General features: G+C 37.2%; 1 protein-coding gene across 2 annotated transcripts in view; it reads left to right on the top strand.

Annotated features, from left to right (window-relative positions):
• SLC12A7 (solute carrier family 12 member 7) overlaps positions 1 to 25,324 on the top strand; it is a gene marked incomplete at both ends in the record, with an annotated part of 70,181 nt that extends 44,857 nt beyond the window's left edge. The window contains 14 exons of one of the 2 annotated variants that reach the window (XM_081996559.1): positions 2,831 to 2,949; positions 3,745 to 3,843; positions 6,213 to 6,332; positions 8,397 to 8,501; positions 10,593 to 10,761; positions 13,569 to 13,764; positions 13,887 to 14,056; positions 14,197 to 14,328; positions 15,984 to 16,091; positions 18,485 to 18,601; positions 20,853 to 21,034; positions 21,850 to 21,864; positions 24,649 to 24,782; positions 25,233 to 25,324. In XM_081996559.1, the coding sequence (XP_081852685.1) occupies positions 2,831 to 2,949; positions 3,745 to 3,843; positions 6,213 to 6,332; positions 8,397 to 8,501; positions 10,593 to 10,761; positions 13,569 to 13,764; positions 13,887 to 14,056; positions 14,197 to 14,328; positions 15,984 to 16,091; positions 18,485 to 18,601; positions 20,853 to 21,034; positions 21,850 to 21,864; positions 24,649 to 24,782; positions 25,233 to 25,324 (1,758 nt within the window). The remainder of the gene's footprint in view (positions 1 to 2,830; positions 2,950 to 3,744; positions 3,844 to 6,212; positions 6,333 to 8,396; positions 8,502 to 10,592; positions 10,762 to 13,568; positions 13,765 to 13,886; positions 14,057 to 14,196; positions 14,329 to 15,983; positions 16,092 to 18,484; positions 18,602 to 20,852; positions 21,035 to 21,849; positions 21,865 to 24,648; positions 24,783 to 25,232) is intronic. The other variant, XM_081996560.1, reaches the window with a different exon arrangement.
• Between the last annotated feature and the right edge of the window lie 546 nt (positions 25,325 to 25,870).

The following is a 25,870-nucleotide window of genomic DNA, read 5'->3' as shown; positions in this document are numbered from 1 at the left end:
TTGAACATGAAGATTGTTCTGATATCCTTGTGCATGTTTTAGAAAGAAATTGGATTTTTCTCAAAGGAATTGAGTAAAGGAGCTGGCAAACAGAAGAACATAAGAGAAATTGTGCTGGAAGATAATTATCACAATTGCTGGGATGCATCTGCAAAAACTAGACAACTAGACTTGAGTTAAAAATGAATAAATAAAATTCCAAGAGATAATGTCTAGAGAGCAAACCTGTAATTTCTGTGGTGAAGTTTGGAGTTTGAAAGCTTACCTCAAATTGCCAAGAATAGCCAATAGTTGCACAGCACAAATGATAACCTACCAAGAACAGGTTCAAGTATAAAAAACAGGATTATGTCTGAGTGACTGTGAATACTTTGGGAGCAGAGTTAGGGGACAGGTGTCAAATTTGGCACACAGAAAGAAATTGCAGATAACATAGACACTGAAGGTAGCTAGTGCTGAATTTAGGAGAATAGGCTACTCTGTATGGAGAGAGACCTGAGGATGATTTGGAGCACTTGTTTGTTTTTATATGTCTCTTTGGGAGGTTTACATATCATTATTTTGATACCCAAGTATGTGATCAAACTTGTGTTTGAGTATTCCTTACTTTACCCACACTTACCTCTGGAGTCCTGATCAGATGTGTGCTCTAGGTTACTGTCTCATGTCTGAGGTTGGTTTAGTATGTTATTTTAAACATGGATTATTCCTCTTGGTGAATAACTTAATAGTCTATTCGGAGACATCTATAATCTATGTTCAGTGAGGACTAGGTATAGAATAGCAGCAGCAGCTTGCTTTGGTTCATGAGTTCAGGGGAACGGTACGATGAGTCAACACATTGATGTGTGACTTGAGGAAAAAATTCTTCAGCTAGGATGTGCTTAGGACTGTTATGAATGATGGGTTAGCAGGAGAATTTGAGTGGGGTTGGCAGAGGGTGGGGGACATCTGAGGAGGGAGACATGCAGAATGTGTGTGAATGGGAAAATGAGAGGGAAGGACTTGTGTGAAGAGGGGGAAGGAGTGCACAGGGAGTAGGTTAGAGGAGATGGTTGGAAAAGCTGAGAAGCAAAGCAAAATGGAAGAGGTAATGCTAGTGGCTTTGGGGGGGTGGGTTGTCTTTTGTGTGCTGTGGGTTTTTTGTTTGGTTTGGGTTTGGTGTTTTTTTTCAAAGGCAGATCATACTGCTGTTGCCAACTCTTTTCTCAGTCTTTAATCAGTTGGTTCTGTTCCACTGCTGCTGCTTCCCTGGTCTGTCTGTTAGTGCCTCGTCTCAGTAGGGCTGTATCCTTAATATTTTCTATTAGGTCCTTTCCTTCTCTTGGGCTGGAGGGGAGAATCCTCACTGGAAATGTATACTGGTATTTGCTGCTGGGAGTAGGAGCCAGAAGAGGTAATGAATCAAGAAGTAACCAAGTTAAAAAGACGGCAGCCCCTGCTGCCTGAATGTTTGTCCAGCAGCACTTGTAGCAGTGCTACTGCCAGCAGGAAATTCAGCTGCTCTGTCTCTGATTCTGCTGGCTTGAGCTGCTTTGCACCTGCAGTATTGGCAACTTGTTCATTGAGAAAGCTATATCACCATTCCCTTGGCTCAGGAGCGTCTTTTTGTACCAGAGGTGGAGGAAGATGATGAGGACATGCAAGAATATCAGACATACTTGTGCTTTATTTCACAGTTGAGAGCTGTGGCATGTTCCATGATTTGCAAGACCTGTATTTGTAACTGGAAGTGAATATACTAAGCATGCTGGGGTAGGGGGGACAGAATCATGACAGAGTTTGACTTGAGTGGGAAGGTGTTGTAATCGAATAGATTATAAATGCTGGGTTGTATTGAGAGAGACAAATTGAAAAATTTCACTTTTGTCTGAAGCGAAAATTTGGTACTTGGTGAGAGAGTGACAGCATGATTCTGACTTACTAGGGTTAGATTTGAAAGGAGTGAAGAATCGGAAGGAAAAAGCTTTATGTGGTTTGGGAAGTGAGGGAAAGGGAATCTAGGAGAGGCAGGATGTTTGAAGAGGGATTTCAGACTTGAAAAGTGCTTGCATTTTTGGAGTGATATAGCTGCTGCATGGACAAGCAAGGAAATGAATGCAAGGAGATTATTATAGGGGCAAGAGTATGATATATTTAAGAAAAAAACAAAAGCCTTGAAATGTGAGCAGAAAAAATGACATTCTAATGGAAAGAAGATTGATGAATGACAGGAAGTGAAGGGAGGAAGACAGCATGGAGAATGGGTGAGGTGAAGAACCTAGACATTTGGAAAGGAAGCCATTAAGGAAAATATGAGTGAGTCTTTAGAATTATATGGAGGAGAATAAATATGTCTGGAACTTCAGGTGAGGCATTTTGCCATTATCACCAGTATAGCTGGATAGAATTCTCCCCAAAGGAAATTCACATGCAAAATGATTTTTGGTAGGGCTGTGTTCATGATCATAGGCTTACCTAAATCCTGTTTAAAGATCAATATTTATGTTTGTAAGTACTAAGTTGATGCCTATTCTGTGTGTTAAAAAAATACTGCCCTCAATTATATTAGCTTTTTATAGACTCAGCATAAATCTCTGATGCGTTTCAACTGCAATAGTACTTCAATGTTTTGTAGTTACTGCTTATTTTGGTAAACGTTTTTCATATTGGAAATGCGTGTTTTTGCAATTTGGTTTGTGGCTTTTTGTGGTATAGGTTGCTTCATTTTCCTTTGTAAGAAATTACATTTTATGGTTCCAGTTAAAGTTAGTTTGCAATCTACACTGCATTTTGTAACTGTATAATGAACAGCTGTCCCTAATCTTACTGTTTACTTGAATTAAACTAGGTATTTGGTCATGGAAAAGCAAACGGAGAACCAACTTGGGCTCTGCTCCTCACTGCTGGTATTTGTGAGATAGGAATTTTGATAGCCTCATTGGACAGTGTAGCACCTATTCTTTCAATGTAAGTATGAACAAAATGTGGTGTCCTGTGTTCTTAAGTTAAATAGTATTTTCTTTTTAAATTAACTAGGTAATGATTTTTCTTTTTTAAATAATACATACTAGAATTTGTCTTCTAGCAAGTTATATTCCTATTTGATCCCAGAGATAATATGAAACAACAAAATGTTTTGGCTGGAACTAATTTCTAGGCATGAAAAACATTTTCGGTAACAGAGTTCTTAAATGCTAGTAAAAATACGTTCAAGTTTTATTTTTAAATCCAGGTTTTTAAAAACTCCTGCTATTTTAGCTCAAGTGCATCTAATAGACAGACAAAACAATTTAATGTTTTAGGGTGTGAACTGAGCTCTTACTGCTGAGTATAATGTCATACAGTATTGAATATCCCTTTGGTCAGCTGAAAAACAGAAAAGGCCTTGATGCTGTGTAAGCACTGCTCAGCGACAGCTAAAACATCCCTGTGTTATCAACACTGGTTACAAATCCAGAACATAACACCATATGAGCTACTATGAAGAAAATTAACTCTATCCTGGCCAAAACCAGTACACTATGATTGCCAGTTGTTTGCTATGTTTTCTCTGAAATCTTTGTTTGAGGCTCTATATTATGCTAATACCATGTTTTGAGGTCTAATATACTACGAGTGTTAATTTAATCTGGTTTATGTTCTATTTGCCACTGTGAACACAGTGTACAAGTTCCTATGCTTTTTTTGGATTGTGTTCAGCCTTTTAATGCAAGTCTATCTAGTTAATTTCCTATTGGAAAATGATTTTTTTTTTCTCAACAGGTTTTTCCTTATGTGCTATATGTTTGTAAACCTGGCTTGTGCAGTTCAAACACTTTTACGGACTCCCAACTGGAGACCTCGTTTCAAGTATTACCATTGGTAGGGTATATTCCTTCATTCAGAAGAGTTAAACCTAATAATTATGCAGCCCTAAATTGTTGACTTTTCTTGTTGATTTGCAATAATGAAACAAAATCTCCTTTCTGATTTAAATGAGTTATAAGATTATTCATGCACTGAATAACAGCAACATTTGTTTTAATATGTTTGGAATAGAGCTAGTAATAGCTGTGATCACAAAAAAATGTGGCTAATGGTAGAGGGCTTGTGAAGGGATATGGGATGACATTTAATAGTGCTTATTTCCAAGAGATCTTCTGAATATGTAAGAATTAAGATTAAAAAATATAATCTGTCTTTACATATAGATAAGGCGAACTGGTAAAAATGTTCAAGAAGGTTGATATGATTTTCATTTTAGTTATGCAAAAAAAAAAAAATACAAACCCAAAACTTCTATGGAAAAAAACCTCTTTTAATATGCATCAGTGGGTTTTTTACCAATATGATCGCGGTTCTTATATGTCATGCTTTGGACACTGCATTTGATAACTGAAGTAGACCATTGGATACTTGACAAAGAAAGTAAAAGTAATTATACTGCTTGCTTTTAGGTGCTTTACAATTGCCTTTTCCCTCACCAGCAGGATTGAGAACAACAGCTGGGCACCCCCATGCCCTTGACTACTGCCCTCACCACCCCTGCCCCAAGCTCTGTAATCCCTTTTGATACTGTCCACTTCCCCCCCAGTAGCATCATTTGTGCCCCAATGGAATAAGAGCTTAAGAGTTCAAACATTTCAAACTAAGATTGGGAAACCTTTTGATTTTTTTACCGAATGCTAAAAATACATATATTTTTTTCAACAGAATTACTGTTAATTAAATATTGTAGTGCTGAAATGCCTTGAAGACTAGAGCCTTTAGGAGATAAGCTGGCCTGATTCTACGATGTAGGAGTTGCTTATTATTTTGGCTTGTAAAGAATTGAGTGAAAATGAAATGTCACAGTTTTAACGCTGAATGAAAAAATGTTTTGAATATATTCAGTAGGCACTTACTAGTTTGTCACCTAAACCTCCAAATACATCAGTGCCTGTCTTCCAGTCTATTGCCGCAAACACCTATTTGCAACATCAAGAAGGAAAATGGGGGATTGCTGTCTTTTTGGTTTGTTTTTTGGTTTTTTTCTTACCTCCCTTGAATAATCTGATTGTGGAAGTGTAGTAGAGGGTACAAAGCAGCTTAAAAGCTAAGGCAGGTAGGTAAGATGGAAGGTTGCAAGAGGTACACGGTGGACCATGGTGAGGGAGAAAAAGCAAAGGGTTGTGACATGGCAGCAGCAGCAGAGTTTGTAACCATTTGCTAACAATTCTTTTTTCTGTTTTTTCCCTGAGAGATCAGTGAGCCAAGTAACTCGCTGTGTGGCTACATAACCACTTCTAGCCAAAGCAGGTGTTGGAATGTGTGCCCAGAATTGGGATGGGACTATGTTTTTTGAGTGAAAGTAGAGCCTTAGATTGGCCATGTCAAGCATGAAAGAGCAGCTGTTTTTCTTTTAGACAAGCTACCTGTAGGTTGATCTCCTCAGAACAGGTAGAAAGCTTTTCTTTGGTTTAAAACAGGATTCATGTGGACTTGATGCTTGTATGGTGCTAAAGAAGCAAACTTAAAGGCACCAAAGCAAAGCTGGGTCTGCTGACACTCTGTCAATACAGTGAAAGCTAGCTCTAATGGGAAACGGGGTGAAAAGAAATCTGGGGCATCGTATGTGGCCAAAAGTACTCACAAAACTGTCCAGTTCTGAGATGACTCCCATCTTGAGGAAAGCGTGGGCAAATCAGGCGTATAAATTTTAACGTGGAAATGCTTCTGTAGCTTTTTCAGCTCCCAGTCATAGCCATTGAAAGATTGTTTTCTGTATTGTCTTCTGCTGTCCTGTGTTCTTGCCTAAGAGACAGGCCACAGTGGAAATGGAGAGTAAAATGGATGAGCCCAATTTAATTTGAACTTGTCAACTGTTTTTGCTGGAAGTAATGTATTATAGTTATTTAGAATTGTTTGAGAATTTTCTAAAATGGTTTTTAGCTTATTCAAATCGACAATAAGTGATAGCCATGTGTTTTGAAACTGACCTTACGTGGAGGTACTGATAGTATTTCAGAACTGACCAATGTAGTAAATTTATTGTTATATCTAGTTCAATTGTGTTATTTCTGTCACACAAAGGTTCAGAAGGTAATTTTTTTTTATAAAGTAAAATTGGGACAATGTATTTTTATTTGCATGGTAGCTATAAAATGGCCCTTGAAGAAGGGCCTTTCTGGAAGTTAACTGAAATAAGAAATTGACTTTGTGGAACATTTGCATGCCTATTTAAAAAAATGGAAAAAAATGGTTTCTTTTAGGACCCTCTCATTCCTGGGGATGAGTTTATGTCTTGCCTTGATGTTCATTTGCTCTTGGTACTATGCTTTGGTTGCCATGCTAATCGCAGGATGTATATACAAATACATAGAATATAGAGGGTAAGACCATATATCTTATTTATTCTCTATTTAATAACTTTAACATTCAGCAAAAAGCACTTTTCTGTAAAACAGCTACAACTGAAGTAATAGAATTAAGTGTTCCTTGAAACAAGGTAAGATCCCATTTCTATTAAGGAGTGTAAGTTTTCAGGTTCTAATTGCTCTGGAAGTCCTGTTCCAAACTTCTTGACAGCCAGAACTAATCACTTTAAGAATTAATAAGGCTGGGAAACTTTATATGTGAGCAGAATTATGGTATAAAGTTTCAGTACTTCAGGAACCTCACATTTTAATATCAAGCAGCAGCTATTACAAAATAGTTACCACGTTATTAACTTACAGTAAAGCCTAAAAACTCTACTGTTTTGTGTGGAGTTTAGCATTTTTTAGAATTAATCACAATCCAGGGCACCCACTGAAAATTATCTATTTTCTGAAGGCTTAGATGATCTTTAAATTGCAGCATACTTTGCATTGTATATATTTGAAGGAGGGACACATACAGAGCCACACCTGTAAGAAAAGCTGTGCAAGTAGGAGACTTAAGGAGCATGCTGAGTTCATAAACAAGCAACAGAAAAACCCACCAAAACCAAGCAAACACCACCCCCCCCCAAAAAAAACCCCAAACCAAAAAAACCCTAAACAAACAAAAAAAATCAACCCAAACTAAAGAACATATCCAAACACTGGAAGTGATTATGATCAGTAATGTGTGAGCTTTCTTTTTCTAAGGAAAGATACCCAGTGCTGAAAGATCCTAATCAAAAAAGATAATAATATCTTGGAGCCGGAAATTGAAGTGAGGCGAGTTGTTTTGATTAGTGATTAAGCACAGGTCTTAAGTGGATCAGCTGGTATAAACTGCTCCACCTTGTGGGTTCTCCATCTTCTATCTCCCTTTCCAGATTAGATGCTTTCCTGGGTTGTAACAGATCCATTTACTGGGTTAATTAGAAGGAAATTAATTTTCCTATTTTAGCCAGAAAGTCAGATCAGATGATAACAGTTCTGCTTGTGTGTGCGTGTAGGTATGCACATACAGAATATTATATGTACATCCAAATTTGTATACAGACTCTACAAATGTCACATAGCCAGCACATCTGCCCTGTAGAAAGACTTCTTTGCAGAAACTTAACTTCTTTTCTCCCTGCCTTTACAAATTCAGGGGCTGATTTGGTAGTGGGGAGAAACTGTGTCTGAAATAACCAAAAATTAAAAAAGACTGAGGTTTTCTCCAGGCAGCAGTTTTTAGGACAACGAAGTAAAAGCAACTTACATGATTGTGCTGTCCATGGGAGTACATTTTAATTGCCATGTTTTTCTAATAGTTTTTGAATTCAGTTTGGCTTGCTTCATCTAAATTTCGAAAGAAGGTTAGAGGTAACAAAGTCCAGTGAGCATTCGTAAATGGAACTAAGAGGGGGGGTGGGCAGGGGAGATGGACGCTTTGCCATAGTAGAATCGCCACAAAGGAAAATGTGTTAGCCTAACAGTTCGTTCTTATTTGGTTGGCTACCTGGCATCTAATATGGTTTTTGTGTTGGGAGAAAGAGGAGTGGAAAATGTAGGGAAATTGGAAGTGTTCAGGAGGGGTGGATGAAGCTTTAGGCTCATCTGGGAGAGAAGCTGGGAAGGAAAGGAAGTGGAGAAAGCTGTAGTGGTGGTGTCGGGGGAAGATACAACACTAATCCATACAAAATCATTTCACTTATTCACTCTGCTGCTTGAAAACAGTTCCTTTTAAGTAGCCCTCACTTACTTCTTCTAGTGCTTAAAAGCAACTTAAGTAGCTCTCATGATTACAGAAAAGCTTTTGAAGTATGAGTAAAACAGACCATAATTAATATTAATAAATACATAATAAATAGTTCTCTGAAAGGGATCTGAGACTGCTTCATCTTGGTTAGTCTTCACAGATCTGCAAGATGAGGCTTTTTTAATGCATTCATGCAAAAAAGTATTCTATTTTATGCCCATTACCCCTTGTGAGAAAATGTACTTAGTTTGTATAAATGAATGGGACCCTGTTAATTGAATCTCTTCTGCACCCTTAAGAGCGGAAAAAGAATGGGGTGATGGAATCCGAGGACTGTCTCTGAATGCAGCTCGCTATGCTTTGCTTCGTGTTGAAGATGGTCCTCCTCACACCAAGAACTGGAGGTAAGTTCTACGCCTTCCAAGGTCACATAATTCTTGAAATATGTAACTCTATTGGGAGTACTGCTGGTAAAGGTAGTGGCCAATGTGAAATTCACCATTAAAATAAAGATTTAACTTGGGGATGGCAATGTCATTACAATAGTAATATTTTACTGCAATAGAATGCAACTTATGGTCAGCACGTAATCAGCTTTGTGGGGAATTAAGGCAAACTACCTTGAACTGAAATCCAACAAATATGGTGTTGACATAATTTTCCAAAGTGCAGAAGAATTTTAATGTTTGATTATTTACAGTTTTTCAAACTTAAAGGACCAGTTATCATTGAATCCCTCTATCTCTATAGAAGAAATGCTGCAATTCCATAAGCCTTTTGGTTGTTTTTTTCCTTCGCTTCTATATATGTTCTCTCTGAAATACACTGTATAAATATACAGAGCATCCATTGTTTGTTTAAATAATTTTTTGTGGCAGTCTTTTTTTTATAAAGTTTCATTTAATAGCAGAACTTTTTAAATTGCTTAGAAATCATTAAAACAAAATCTCATGTTTGCTGTCCATTTGTATGTATTGGGGTTAGATGTTGTGGTTTAACCTCATCCAGCAGCTAAGCACCACTTGCTCGCCCCGCCATGGTGGGGCAGGGGAGAGAATTGGAAGGATAGAAGTGGAAAAAACTCATGGGTTGAGATAAACACAGTTTAATAGGTAAAGCAAAACAAGGAATTCATTCACTGCTTCCCCTTGGCAGGCAGGTGTTCAGCCATCTCCGGGAAAGCAGGGCTCCATCACGCATAATGGTTACCTGGGAAGAGAGACACCATAACTTCAAAAGTCCTCTCACCCCGTCCTCCTTTTTCCCCCTAGCATTATATACTGAGCATGACGTTATATGGTATGGAATATCTCTTTGGCCAGCCTGGGTCAGCTGTGCTGGCTGTGTCCCCTCCCAGCTCCCCGTGCACCCCCAGCCTGCTCGCTGGCAGGGCAGCGTGAGAAGCCGGACAGTCCTTGAGTACTTAGCAACAGCTCAAAACATCAGCACGTTATCAACACTTTCTCATCCCAAATCCAAAACATAGTCTCATGCTAGCTTCTGTGAAGAAAATTAACTCTATCCCAGCTGAAAGCAGGAAAGATGTCCACTGCTATTTTTGCAATCTATTCTTTTTATTTGTTAAACTGTCAATTTTCTCAAAGCCAACACTTACAGTTTAAAAACAAAAGGACGTTTACATATTGTCACTTCTGATAAGCGTAACGCAAATCAGAAGAACTCTGATCAGTGATACTTTAATTATAGTCACTGCTTAGTGATAGTATCCCTGGGTGCATGCACATGCAATGTGCTATTGCCCTTCAGTGTAATGGCATTATTTTACCATTTGTCATGGGACTAAGGCACATAAGCAGTTACTGTGGAATACATGAGCCACTGCCTTTATCTGTGTCTGGACTTCGCATCTTGGAGGCACCAATGTAATGTAGTGTTGAATAAGAGTATTCCTGTTAAATGTCTGATATCGGTTCCAGATGCGTTATCCTTCTATTGTTTCAATGTAATTGCTAGAGCTGAACCTTCTTGTCTTGAACTGTGATAGTTTTGGAGCAGGAAGTACCCTCCAACTCTTAGTTGTTCTTTTGAATTTGTAGTAACGATGGGAAAATTATAAATTTTCCCAAGCCAAAATGTTGGTTTGGGAAAAGTAAGCAGATTGGGTATTGATTAAAGGAAACAGAATGCATCCTCATCAAGTATGCAGTTGAAACTGAACTGGGAGTGCTATCAGTAAGGATATGACTCCTTTTGGAAGTACCTGTGGAGGCAGAGGAATGAGTTGACAAGAACATCATGAAAATCCAGAAGGACAAGTGCAAAGTCACTGGCTCATATGATGGCTCATATAGCTATTCTGTACCTGAAGTGTTGTTGCTATTACAAATTATGCCTTCCTTGCTTGATAGTTGAATGTTTTCCATTGAATTAAGCACTGAATCTGCATTTTAGTAATTGTTACTTTTAATTTTCCAATTCTTTCTTGCTTTTCTCTATGTATATGTGTGTGTTTAACATTTTTTTTTTTTCGGCAGACCTCAGCTTTTGGTCTTGTTAAACTTGGATCGTGAGCAGCTGGTAAAGCACCCTAGGTTACTTTCTTTCACCTCTCAGTTGAAGGCTGGTAAAGGGCTGACTATCGTGGGATCTGTGCTTCAGGGAATCTACTTGGATAAATGTACAGAAACTCAGAAAGCTGAAGAGGTATGTAAAAGCTTACAAACACTTGTAATTTCCATTAATATTTAAATGTTGAATCTGACATCTGAATTGATCTGATTAGAACAGACTGTAAAGTATTGAATAAAACGTCACATTTTTTTTTTTACTGTCAGCACAATCAACGATTATATAGGTTTGTGTGTGTAGCAAAATGTTTTACAAAATTTCCCAGTAGGATGAGACAATGCAGCTACTTCTTCGATTTTTGTTTTCTTTAATATTGATAGCCCTGGGCTCACAGTCAAACCACATTCCTGAAAAAGCCAAGTGATAGATTTTTTTTTTTTTTTAGCAAATTACCTTATAAAGAAAACAGTTTTAACAACAACAAAAAAAATCTAACAAATGCAGATGTGTTTGTCATAATTTCAATCTCTGGATGTACACTTGATATTATTTTCACCGTTGTCCTAGAAGGACATAGCAGAGCCAGGATTAGAAGCAGTCTTTGCTGGAATCCTACTCTGTTGCCTAATTGTAAACAGCATCCTTCTTGAGATGCTTTACTTTCTTTCTCTTTTTTTTTTTTTTTTAATTTCTTATCTACCCTATCTCTCCAGAGAAGGTAGGATGGGGTAGGAAAAAATAGTAAGTTGTCATGTAATTTAAGATGACATCTAACTGTACACAAGTAAATTTAATTTGAATGTTTCTCTTTTTTTCCTGACAACTTGTTGGTATCTGACTGTGCTACCTGATTTGAAATACATAGACATTTTTGTGGGAAGCCCTTGAAAATACCCAAATTTAATTTTAAATTGTCCCCTGACAGAAAGAGGAAGTTAATAGACTGAGTCTCTGAAGATCCATTGTTCATACAGCTTGGACTTTCAATGCAAAGCAAGTTTCCCTTTTTGTTCGGTCTTAAACAACTTGTGTACTCTGTTTAATGCTGTATTGGGGCAACTCCATATAGAGAATTATATTTGCTTACCTATGCAAACTCTCCTACTCCTAACTCTATAGAATGGGGAAACATCTTTAGAAAATACTGTGTTTTGTATATTTTATTGAATACTATTGAAAAAACTGTTGCCTTTAGAAAACTGCTACAAAGCCTACTCCAAAAGTAGGCTTTGATTGCCATTATATCTTCCAAAAATGATCAATATTTTCAGTGTTGTTGAAAAGAGTATCAGTTGAAATGTCTACTATTTTATCCAAGTGGTCTTCAAAGCTGTGTAAAAAATGCCTGTAATTTATTCAGACCTGGTATCTGTAAAACAGGTGTGTGTTTGAGATACTGAAATGGATCGAAGAAAGCTAACTGCTGTTTTTCTCCCAGCTTTCTTTTTTTCTCCATCATGGTATTCAGACTTGTCCCTAGTGGTTTTTAAAATAACAAAGTATGAAGCCAGATGGCCTAGCTGATATCACATGAAAAGGCCCCAAGAGAGCAATTAGCCTGAAAACGTGGTGGGTAAAGTCTAGCAATGATATATTCTGAAAGTAATTGTTGTTAAGCTGTTGTTATCGACATGTATGAGTAGAAAACAAGACCAAGAGTACAGTCAGGCCTCTGAAATAAAACAAACAAAAACTTTACACAGAAACTCTTTACCCATAAGGATTTAAAATGTTACCTATAGTTGGCTTAGCTTGAAGTCAACTACATTTTGAGAGATGTAACAGGAATGAATTTAAGGGAGACCTAATCCCCAGGTTCTCTAGGAAGTCAGACCTGGTGTTAAGGTTGAGGAAACTATTGCTTTTAAAATGGAAATGAAGAAGAATTGTAAAAGTTTGAATGTCTGGAGGCCTTACTGGTTTTGGAAAATTTCAACTAGAAAATCTTTACAGAAGATTTGTAGGCAATCAAGATTTCTCCCTGTCTTTTAAAAAGAAAAAAGCATCTATTTAAACTGGTATGCCCCCACAGATATTGTTTGCACAGACTCTTTAGCTTTGCTACCAAATTCTCTGAAGACTTTTTTCTCTACTAAACAGAATTTCTGATGTGAAGTCACACTGAGCCAATGCCAGGCATTCTATGATCACGTCTGTTATGGATAGTTTTTTGATAGGTATTTTGGTGTTTCCAAAATTCCAAACATTGTCCTGGTTCTTCTTTCTGAAACCATGCTGGTCACCCACGCAAGTCATTGATGATGATGCGATTTTTGAAGTTGTGCCATCAAAACATAGTAAATGCCAAAGCTGATGTTCCCTAGTCAAACCTGATACCATTTTCAGTGCTACTTTTAAATTACTTGGTTTTGTGTCTGTATGTTTGTCGGTGTGTTAAATGAAGGGGAGCCATGCTGAAATTCAAGGGTTGTGGGAGATTTAATCTAGTCAGTGTATCTTCTCATTATGCAGCCAGTGATTCCAGTTGTCTCCTGCACATCTATTTTTCAATGTTAAGAGCCAATAAATAATCAGCCTCTTAATGTCAAAGTTATTTAAAGATCTTTGGTGGCCACTTCTTCTAAAGTCCTTGGCATCATGTTTTTTTAAACCCTTCCAATTCCAAAAGAAAGGACTTGTCATTCCAAAGATACAGTGTTTTGTCAGTCACCAGTTTTGATTTTACCTGAAACAGTGTTACTTTATTTATCTTCGTCAATGAGGCTTTACTCATACCATGTTCATTCTTCTTTGGAAATGGTGGGTGTTTTGGGTTTTAGTTGTCATAGAACCATGTTCACTCTTTTGGAATTAGTGGTCTCTTGTTGTTGGTTGTACAGTGTAGCTAATGTTTTGCCCTTAAGTAGTGCTGTTACTCCTTATGGTGTTTATTACTGGTGTTGATGACTCTTATTTCCCCATGTGTAATCTTCCTTTTGCAGAACGTTAAGGCCCTAATGGGAGTGGAAAAGACTAAAGGATTTTGCCAGATTGTGGTGTCTCCTAATTTCAGAGATGGAATATCCTATTTGATTCAGTCAGCTGGTCTAGGAGGGATGAAGCACAACACAGTCCTGATGGCATGGCCACAGTCATGGAAGCAGACAGAAAACCGTTTCTCATGGAAAAACTTTGTTGGTATGTTCCTCTTTTGCCTCAGCAGAATTTGGGAGGACTTAAGCTTTTGAGTTTAAAACAAAACCAAAAGCTGTGAATGAAAACTAGTTGTTCTTGATCATGTGTCTTGTTTTCCCTTGCAGACACTGTACGAGAAACAACAGCAGCTCAACAAGCACTGTTGGTAGCTAAAAACATTGACTTGTTTCCAACAAACCAAGAACGTTTTACTGAAGGAAACATAGATGTGTGGTGGATTGTTCACGATGGTGGTATGCTGATGTTACTGCCTTTTCTCCTTCGACAGCACAAGGCAAGGACAACAGAAAATGGCTGGGACTTCATTTTCTAGCAATGAGTGGTTCTAAGGGTTTCTAATGAAATCCTCTTTCACCTTGATAGTTATGCATGGTGATAGCAATCACAAATTCTTATAATGTATTTTTTGGATAGGTTTGGAGAAAATGTAAAATGCGTATCTTCACTGTTGCTCAAATGGATGATAATAGCATTCAAATGAAGAAGGATCTTCAGATGTTCTTATATCATCTTAGACTGAATGCTGAAGTGGAAGTTGTTGAAATGGTATGTTACTGCATATTTTTTTTTCGGTGCAATTGAGACTAACTTGTGCAAATGGATTTAGCATTTTTGAAACTGTTAGCCCAAATATAAAAAGGGAAAGATTGCAGTCCCACTGAGAACTAGAAATTTTTTTAAAGCAACATTATCTTACCATGTCACAATGCTAGTGTATGTGGTAGCGAGTTTGATATTTTTGTCAAGTTGAGCCATTTTGATATGCACCTACTTTATTTATGAGGACTAGTCTGTAGAAATAGCTCCTTCAGGAAGGAAAAAGCTTGAGCTGTTAGCAGGCAGTGAAATGGGAGGCTGAATGTGTTTAATCATGGGGTCCAGCATGAGAGAGGATGAACATGTCTGTGTCTCTAGCTGCTGTATGAGTATCTCTGGAATAAGGAATCCCTAGTCCCCCGTGAGAGTGTGTCAGTTGTTTTTAGCATTGCCAACCTCTTTGCCATTGAACAGCAAGACAATATAGCTACAGATTCACAAGTCAAATAGTGACAAAATTCATTTTGTCACTTTTTTCCCCTTTTTAAATAATGGCCGTAACCTGCTAAAGAGAAAGGACTAAAGCTGTAGTCTGTCTGGACCTGCTTTTTTGGCACCTAAGGAAAAACTTAATTTCCAGCACTCAAAGGTGACTAGCATACCGTCCAAAGTAAGACACACAAAAAAAAACCCCAAACCAAAAACCTTTTAAACTCATTCTGAAGTGGGATGAAAAAGATGAGTCAACTGGTTCAAACTTCTACTACCACCAGTTCCTGGAATGAACAAAACCTATCAAAAAGATTTATCATTCTAATCAACCATAAAGCAAATTTTAAGAATTGTTTAAATTACTTATGGGGAAAAAATTACTTTTAAAAATTTGGCCTGTATTTTGAACTAGGAAGTAAGATAAATCCTTTTATTTATTTTGTTTTAGAGTACTGAAATGAAAGACTAAAATGCAGTGGCATGTGCAGGTGAAAGAAGATGAACAGTGTGCTGTGAAAAAAGCTCAGCCTTGGTTGGATTTTGAGCAGAAGATAGTATAGGAAACACAGTTTTTTCTTCTTTCATGTGGGTCATATTTAACCCTGAGAATATTCCAAAAGATGAGACACCTTAGGAGTTAGTGACAACGCAGATGACTGCTGTAGATTTTTACATTGTATTTTGGCTTTGAGCTGATGTGAGACTATATGCTGGGGTTTCTTCATAAATGCTCCTATTTGTGAACATTTTTCACTGGAGAAAGAACAATGTATTATTTTGGGGCTCTAGACAGTTTTTAAGGAAACAAGCGTGCACACATGCTCAGGAGGCAGCAATGCAGACCTGGTTTAAAGAAGCGCTTTCAATCCTTCCTCATTTCTGCAGTGTAGTTGGAACAGGACAATGGGGAGTCTGTCCCAAGTACCTCGAATGGAGGAAAAGATCACATTGGTATTGGTATAATACCGATTGATACAGCTGAATGTGCGAGATTCCTGTTTGAAGATGAAGTTTTAAGAATGAGGACAGAAATGTTTGAGCAATTACGTGCTTGGGATTACTCTAGTGCCATAAATACATCCAGGACTGAATGAATGTCTAACATTGTTCTTCTGAGTAGTGCTTTTTTTCTGATATTTCTAATGCATTTCTAATGCTAATCTCTTTTGCAGTTTGAAAATGATATTTCTGCATTCACATATGAGAAGACACTTATGATGGAACAGCGATCTCAGATGCTAAAGCAGATGCAGCTATCAAAGAACGAAAGGGAGAGAGAGGTAGGGACTTTGGCCTGGCAAGACGTTCTGTGAAAAATCTGAAAGTAGTATTTCTTGGCCAGGGCGTCTGATCAGGTTCTGATTAGTCCAAAGCTTTTATAACTGCGTTCTATGTTAGCTTCTCTACAGCGGGCTCCGCTTGCAAGGTTAAAATAATGTGGGGGAAAATGAATAACTGTTTTTTATATTTGAACAAATGGCTAGAGTTTTCCTGTTCTTGTTAAGATTAGTGCAAGTATGTACTAGCAAAACATTTGAGCGTCAGTGTGGAATATTTCCAGGGCATTTCCAAACTTGATGTATATCAGTAGCTAAGGTTCATGATTATTTAATGGGGCTGACTGATTAGCTTTGTTTGTGACTTGGTCTTGTTAAATTCACACAGACTGTTTTTCAGTTTCTGCATTATTTTGAATGCTTATTTCGCAGGATTTTTTTTAAGATTCCTAAAGATGCCTTGTATAGCTACAACAATGTGCTGCTGTAAATTCTCTTTCTTCTCATCTGCATCATGGCAGTTTTCTTTTGATCTGAGCCTGCCTAACATCTTTTCAGGAAAAAAAACCACACTCTCCTGTGTTGCCTACTTAGTGTGTTTACATTTTTCTTATTTCTTTATTGAACACTAATATTTTTCCATGGGAGTTTGAGTGATTAATCAATCTAGAGTAGGCTTTTAAGGATTTAACTTCCTCTTGAATGCTTTACAAGTAGTCCAAGGATGTAAGCCCTGCAGTCTATAGCATATAAGTTGTAGTGGAGACAAATAATTTCTTCTAAGCTCTGTGAGTTGGTTGGAATCTGCACTACTTCAAAGTGTTGTTTTCCTGGAAGTTTCAATTTTCTCTTACCCCCACATTTAATTTTTTTTACTCACTTTTATCTGAATGTAATCATCACCATTATAGGTCCAGTTTGTTCTGTCATATCAGACAGTGTAAAATCGGAGATGTTCAAAATACCATTGGATTTATCAGTAAAATCCTGATAATTCCAAGAACATCTAGTAGTTATTTCCTGACTTGTCCAAGAATAAAAGCCATATCCATCTGTTGTTTCTCATTAGGGTATCTTAATCTACCTTGTTCTTTTTTATTTTCATTAGAAAATGCTGTTCAGTTATGCCTTCGCTTCTGGAGCTACAAATTGAGTAGTGTGCCAGGCCCTTTCTGAACCTGATCATCTCTTCTTATCACTCCTCTCTTAAATGAGCTGTGCCATCCCCTTCAGTTTTCTGATAACCTCCAAAACATTTCTGTCATTAGTATCACTAGTTCAAATTAGCATTGCTTTTGTTTTCATTATTTGTCTCCAGACATTGAAATATAACCCTGATATTCCAGCTCTGGATGGTGCTTATAGTTTTGTTTCCTGTTATCACCAAGATTAATATTTTAACCTCACTTTTGTGTTTGTACCTCTTCAAATGAGATTCAAATCTTTGTGGAGAAGAGAATTCGGTTTTGTATAACATTCTTCTGCTGTTTCCCTCATAGGCCTGCTCTTATCCCTGGGGAATCACCCTCACCCTCCCCTCTTCTGTCACTTTTTTTTTAAATGAAACTTTGATCTTGCCCCTGGGTTTTCTTGTGGAACTGGGGCGTGGGGACTGACTGAATTTTTGTTTCCTTTTTTGAGAAACTTGGTTAATTTGCTTGTAACTACAACACGTGCCTGTAAAGTGTAGGATCTGCGGACTTAGGCGCAACTGCCAAACATTTATTTATTTGACTTTGACAGTAGCACTATAAAGATGTGGAGCCTTGTTCACTTCCTTGCCGCCCTTCCTGGTGGTTGAATGACTGTTGGGCCAGGCAGTGGTGATGTTGGAGCTGTGAGAAGGTGTCATCCGTCCCACCACTACTTTGTGTTGGGTTGCACAGTGCAAGTGCTGTTGTGCAGATTGCTGCTGCTAGGGGAGATTGGCAGAAGTGTGGGTGCATATACACGAGGAGCACAATTATAGTTCCTGAATCACTGGGAAATAAATCAGTGTTGAGAGTCAAAGCAGCTTTCTCATCTGCTTAACTTTTTTCATACTTTGATTGCAACTGAATAAAATAAATTCACCTAAATCATCACATATATGAAGGGATGTGACCCTCACAAACAAGTGAACGTTTTAGGTTCCCTTATAGACTAAAGGATTCAATTCACTTCATGTTTTCACAAATCTCTGTAAAGAGAGTTCATAACTAACTGCTAAACATTTCAAAAAGAGCCCCATACTATACATAAACAAATGGCGTGTTTGTGAAAACAAGTTTATAACAAGCTACAATACTGAATCTCATCTGTTTAAAAATAAAGACAATTTTTATTTTGAATAATGACAATCTGCTTTTTTCTATAGACTGGGTTTTTTTTTGTCATTGGTAACTTTTTTGTCCCAGATTCAGAGCATCACTGATGAGTCTCGAGGCTCAATCAGAAGAAAAAGCTACTCCAGTCCACAATCCCTTGGCCAAGATGTACAGGCACTGCTGACTAATGATTATCAAGAGGAGGAGGTAGCTGGACATAGTACTGGCTAGATATATTTTCCCATTGCAACACTTGAAGTGCCACTATTGCAAACTGAACTACAAATGAACAACTTGATCATTCATTGTCATGGAACGGTTCTTCATAAATTTTAGTTCTACTGTTTTTCTAAATTCATTAATTTACCCTATATTTTTTCTCTAGGTGGTGCTTCTGTGAGATGAACTACATCCTATTTTTCTCACACTTATTTCCCACGAGAGAAACAGTTACGTTTCTGAGAGTGCCTGTTTTTCAGAGCCAGAAGCAAAGATATTTCTCTGCCTTCTGTCTCTTAAAGTCTTAACAGTGGGTGTTTCATTAATAAGCATATTTCATGCTTTCACGAAGCATGAAATTTATACTTTATACAATATACTTTATATGCCTTCCTTTATACTTCCTATATTGAAGCACTGAAGCTTCTCGGAGCCTATATAGATATACTAGGGCTTTTTAAGGAGATTTCTATATTGATTGACAAGGCAATATTAACCCATAAATGTCATTACTACTTTCTGCATGGTGAGTTTTAAAGGAAGTGGACTCATGTAATGAATGGTTTTAGTGTGCACTTGAAGTGTTGCTGATATCTAAAGGTATGTAGCCTAGTTTGTGGAAATGATGTATACCTTTGTGTTTCCCTTTCTTCATGAAGTATGAGAAGAACTTGTTACATGGAATGTAACTAATTTAGTATCAAAATAGCACTAACAAAAACGTGGTTTTGTTGTCTGTGCATTTTTATGAATGTGTGCTATAGGTCCAAAATTTCTCTTGGCCTCATGGTCTTTCTAAAAATGGTGAACTTTCTTCCATTGAAGCATAGTTGTACCGAACTCATCTTACAGTTTTTAGTTTGAAATTTTAGTTCACTAGATACTGCTATATAGCATGTATAGTATCTGCATGTATTTGTTAGCTTTTTCCACTCCCATGGTAGAACTGTATTCACAGTAACTTCTGATTCGTAGTCTTGACTCATGATTTAATCTTCTGGGGAGATATGAAGACTGTCAAACATGTAGATATTTACGTGAACCTCAGAATTGAACTCTAGGATTTGGGAATCCTCAAGGATATGGACTGGGGAAATAATTTAGGAAAAATACAGAAGCTCTTAAGGATTTAAAAACAGCTGCAATTACAGTTTGTGAACCAGTAGGGCAATTACTGTTCAGAGATAGAAAGTTTTTTTTCTCATCTACTTGGATTTTATTAATGATTTTGATTGTGACCTGAATGAAATTGATTCTACTGAATCATCACATATATGGAGGGACATGACCATCACTAACATGTGAATAATTAAGGTTCCCAAATAGAACAGGAGCTTCAACTCATGATTTAACAAGTCTCTGAAGAGAAAAAACCCAACCCATCAACCCCTACCACCACCGCAAACCCCGCCCCCCCAAACAGAACACTCAAAAGCACAAAAACAATCCTCCCCCTATACCAATTCACTTATGATTTTAAGAGTCCAAGGTACTGTATTTGTGTTGCTTTTGATAAAAATACAGAAGCCTATGGACAAAGTATTATGAGGGTAAGTAAGTAAATAACATGTGTTAAATAAGTCTTCCCACTTTCCTCAAGAGGAGCAAGGGGAATGGGAAACGGAGAACACGGAAATGTGTATATACATGCGGGAACAACAATATTGTGTTCTTAAAGTTGTGATTTGAGTTTCTGCTTTTATAAAGGAAGAGAAGGCCCCTCCATGATTGGCTTTTGTTATGTAATATGCACTTGCATGCATAAATAATTAATGGAACGTAGCTAGCCTTCAATTCAACGATGGTCATGCTGGTATTTATTGTTTTCTCAGGTACCGTCTGTCCATTTCACATGCCTGTAGCTGAAATAATGTCGCTGGTGAAGAATGGGGGCACTGGCTTTCAAGTTTTTTCACTGGCAGAACACCTTGGTGTTAGTAAAGTACCCTCAGGCTGCATTCAGCCTCAGTTTAGTGCATTACAAAAATAACATCCCAGCCCACATGTAATCCTGCAAATATAAATAACTAACTACATTTTTACAAGCAGTTTATCTTCATGCCGAAGTAAAGAGAGTCTGGTATTTGTTCACAAAGTAAGGTGCATTGTTCCACATCTTCTTTTGTTCCACATCTTCTTTTGTTCCACTGCTGTGAAATTATTTTTCAAAATTTTAATAATGTGTAATCTGCAAATGTTCTTTTTGGCTGAATCTTGGGATGTTTGTTTTGTGTCCCAGGCTCAGCTGATCCATGACAGAAACACTGCCTCTCACTCAGCTCCAGCAGTAAAAGCAAGTGTGGCTGCTGCTGTGCCAGAAAAAGTGCAGATGACCTGGACTAAAGAGAAGTTTGTAGCTGAAAAGCATAAAACCAAAGATTCGAATGTGTCTGGCTTTAAAGATATTTTCAACATGAAGCCGTAAGTATACATGTGGTGTTTGGAGTTTTGTATTTGATTGTGTGTATTTTAGTGTGTGTTTTTTGGGGTTATTGTTGTTCTGGGTTTCATGTTTTAAGAGATTCTGGTTTATTATTTGAAGTTGAGTACAAACATGATCTTTCCACACACTTCACTTAAATGCCATCCTTGTGAAACTAGTACGGACTTGGAGGGAACAATGACTGTAAAGAGTCATTCACAAGAATGACAAAAAGACATCAGCTTGTTCGCTTCCTCATGTTGTGATTCAAGCGTACACATGCATCTTTTCCGAGTTCTGGAAAAATGCATTTATAAGCATGGCCTAGGCTATTTTTCTGCACATGCCCAGAGCGAAACCATGGATGTCAAGGGGAACTTCAATATGTAAAGGAAACATATCTTAACTCTAGGACTTGTGAACAGTAGAGTTAAAAGGTACACTTAGAATCAGCACCTTAAAAGCCTGAGTTGTTTTGTGGATTTGCCCTGAGCAGTTTACAACACAGTTTGCCATCTGCAAATTCCAAGCATCATCTGGCTCATGCTCTAAAGCACTGTTTTTTGCTCTGGGCTGCATTATACCCTAATTCTTAGGGATGTTTTTTATTAATATCTTAGAAATATTTCCTATTGCTTTAGAATTGTGTAAGATACAGACTTCAGATACTATTTTAAAATTACTATATGCGGTTGGGGTGGAAATTACAGTTCAAACTTGGTGTGCTTGTACAATATACTAATATTGTTGAATTAAAAATGTACCTGATGGCATAAATATTTTTTTTCTGTGCTTTTGCTTCCCTTCCATGTAGAGAATGGGGAAATCTGTAAGTCTGAATTTCATTTCACTTAAGCAACGTAGGTTGTGTTCCCTGGTTCTTGTGGTCGTGTACATTGTATGCATGTTTCCTAAATCATGATTTCCAGTGTGTGTATTCTTTTGTGCCTTGTTTTATATACTGTGATATAGCAGTTATCACTGAAAAATATTCTTCATCATGACTTGTTAACATTTTCTTCTAAATATTTACCGTGAATGGGAAGTTGATAATCACAGAACATGTGGTTTAGTTTCTGTAAGTATGTAAAACTTGACGGTACTCTTCTGCATTAGTGTAATACTTATTTTTCTAATTAACTACATTAAAGAGTGAATATATTTTTGTTCTGGAAAAATAGCCCTTACTGTGCTATAACTACTTGAACAATAAGGATGAATTTGATCACAAAGGGAACTTTCATGTTTCATCAAATGCCAATTCTTGCCTCCCTTCTATCAACCCGTGCTTGTGTAGAAATAACATAAGTTCAGATATACATTGGGTATGACAGCATATAAAAATGGGACACTACATCTCTGTTGTTGGGTAGAACGGACTTCTGAGTCTGCATTTTTTTCAGAGCCCAGTATTGTCTTCATTTTGTCCATTTAACAAATAGAGCTTCTTACGAAAACTTATGAAAGCTTACTTTGTGTTCTATGTATGATTTCAGTTCTACTAGTTCTTGAAGTCTAAATGAAGTCAGCCTCAGATCAGATTGTACACAACGTACCTGTAGTCAGTTTGAGCCTTTATTTCAGTGCTGAATTCTTGCCCACTCCATCTCAAATTTACACCTTCCATATTTCCCCTGCATTTTATCTTTACTTTAACAATGTTTCTACTTCAATATTCATACACCTCTTCAGTTATATACTTTGCCTCTCTTTTCATAGTTGGTCTTTGGTCTTTTCAAGCTGCTGTTCTGCTTCTGGAAAACTGAGCTTCAAATATTCTGTTGTTCCATATATGGTTTTGTACAGTTGGTTCTTAGGGCAGATGTCCACTCTGACAGAAAATCCCCCAGGAAAGACTGAAAAACTCAGTTTTGGAAATGTCATTGTCTTGGGGGAAAATGCAGGGGCGGGGGGGAAGAAAATCAATTGAAATTGATGGAGCTGGTCTCCATTGGCCACTAAACTGCAGGCCAAATTTTTCTTCCTAATTGCCTCTGCAAAATGAAGGATGAAAATACAACATGAGAAATGCTACTTCTAATAGTACCCTGTTAAGGGCTTTTTCCTTCATAGTAAAAAAAAAAAAACAAACCCACAAACAAAAAAACCCCAAACACCAAAAACAGGACTTAGTAGAACACAAGTATGTACGCTCCCAGCATTTTTCATCTTTCTTGGTCCCCTGTGTTTGAATGAACCAGTATTCGGCTGCTGTTCTCAACTGCACACTTAAATAATCTGAAGGTGGCCTCATGTTGCTAGAATATTCTAGAATTAAGTGTTGCTGTAGTCCCCTGAGATGGCTTCTGGTAGTAGAACAAAGTTGTGTGTTTCCTCTTGTAAATTTTGGTCTCCTAAATGTTTTTCTCTTGGGAAAAGAGATCTCATTAATTTCTATTTTTTACTTGAGCTGAAGCAGTGCTGAGGTTTGTGCTCTGATTTTGATTGCTGTTAGTGGAATTCAAAAGATGCCAGACTTGATCAGGCTCTTCAGAGGATGTCTTATGTCCTGCTGCTACTAACCTGCCAGTCCTCTCTCTGCCACAGGACAGTATGTCAGCCCACGTACAGTTGTGCTTCTACCATGAGACCATTAGTGCTAAGAAAATTGCACAGGGTAGAGTAATACAAATGTCTTGCATCAGTATATCAGAATCTCTGTTCTTGAGATGTGCTGTCACCCTGTGTTTCTGAGGTTCCCTTTGAAGTGACTCACTTCACTTGTAAAGAATTTACTCTTGTGCAGCAGATCTTTTGGATAAATGGGCTTAGGTAGAGTCTGGATATTTCTGTTGTGCTATAGCTATGACTCATTTCCAGTCTTGGCTAATTTTACACGGATGGTAGCATCTCAGAAACTATAAGGAAACTGTTCTTTTGTTCTGAAGTGCAACTAAATCATCCAAGGCAGATCGTAAAATAAGGAAATCTCTGAAGTCCTCGCAGTTTCTTCTTCCTTCGCACAATTTTACAACAGTTGTATTTGTGGAGGCAACAAGTAAAACATTTGTTAATATTGACAATGTAAAGGGAGAAGCTCAATTTCAGTTCATTGCTTACTGCTTTACTCCTATGATGTGAAAAAACTGTATCTTCATAAATTCTATGCTGTTTCTAAATTTTCTTCACCAGGCTTATAATAATCTTGTAATGTTTCTGAAGGAACATGAGGGAAATCTTGTACCGTACAGCATGAATACTGTAATCTTTCCATTGCATTTCTGTAATTCCTTTGTTTGGAATTTTTTGTACAAACACAGTTACTTTTTATATAATTCCATAAACTGGATTCTCAGTGTTTTCTATTGAAATTAAGTTTTTGCTTCATCTTTGTAAAAGATAATTGAAAATTGGAAGACTTATGCATCTTGGCAATCTGTTTAGAATTGCTTGAATTTCAGAGTTAAATGTTCTTTTCAAAGGAAAAAAAAATCTTTTAAACCTAGGTATTGCATTTTCTCAAATTTAGTTTGAGTGTGTACAAATACTGGTGTCCATGAAAATAGCTTATTCTATGTGCATATAGATTAAATTTATAAATTCAGATACATAACATATAAATCAAATACTTAAGTATTGTGACAATAATTTAAAATGTTTCTTTGCACGCTAGGAATCAGTCAAATGTGAGAAGAATGCACACCGCTGTGAAGCTCAATGGAGTAGTGCTTAATAAATCACAGCATGCGCAGCTAGTTCTCCTGAATATGCCTGGACCTCCTAAAAACAGAAAAGGGGATGAAAACTGTATCCTCTACTACATTGCTTCCATATTTCTTGAAATTGGGATTTTGATTTTTGTGGTTGTGCCGTTGTCTACTTTTGGGAAAACCATTAGTAACTGTGGTAAGCAAAAGTGTGTACCTTTAAGACGACGACTTTTGATTCCACAGAGTTTTAAAGAAATGTTGATAGTGTGTTTTTTTAATTGAATTTATGTAAAGCATTCCCCAATTCTGAACTTATTTTAAAATCTTTATTTTTATAGTAGGGCAGAACTAGAAATTTTCCCCAAATTAGGCCTTGCTTTCACTTGAGCAGGTAGGTCGATTACATAATGGGACAGTAAAGGGTGACACAGGAGAACTTGATGAAATTGTTGCACTTGGTTTTTGCATTATATGTCAGACTTTTTGAGAGATTAGTGGCTATTTTGTTTCTTTTCTGAATAAATTCCTTGACTTAATGATATTTCAGACATGGAGTTTTTGGAAGTTCTGACAGAAGGTCTGGATAGAGTTCTCCTGGTCCGAGGCAGTGGACGTGAAGTGATCACCATTTATTCTTAACCTGTTTGCATATTTTGTTCAAAACACACCCACCCTACACACTGCCCCCCCCCCCCATCCCACCCCCCACCCCCCCCAAAAAAAAAGAGAAAAAGTTATTTGCCATAATTTGAGCAGCTTCATTAAGAGTTCTAGTATATCGAAGATTACTTGCAAGCTGAATCTTCTGATGATGCGTTCTGTTTTTTCTATTAAAAAGTTATATTTAAATTATATTTTACGAAGATAGATTTCTGTAGAAAATATTTCTGTAGTGAATTAATAAGTGGTAGATGGGTTAGGCTATTTATATGTAGCATATTCTGATACTTGTTAAACTGTGGTAAAACACAAGAAAAGAAATGGTAATGCAATGGTATTTTTAAACATACAGAAATGTAACCAACTTTTTTGATGATTTTAATCTTTGTTCTGCATCTAAATAAAAGGGAAAGGTTTTGGAAAATGTTGGTTTCCATCCTTACCAAAATGCTGCTATGTTGCTTCTGTTAGGATTAGTCCTGGTTCAGGAAACTTCTTTCAGAAATGTATACAACTACTCAAATT

Source organism: Phaethon aethereus, assembly GCF_964289735.1.
Source record: "Phaethon aethereus genome assembly, chromosome: 2".
Classification (NCBI taxonomy): domain Eukaryota; kingdom Metazoa; phylum Chordata; class Aves; order Phaethontiformes; family Phaethontidae; genus Phaethon; species Phaethon aethereus.
The sequence above is the reverse complement of the archived record's forward strand: the minus strand, read 5'-3'. Positions and strand labels throughout refer to the sequence as shown.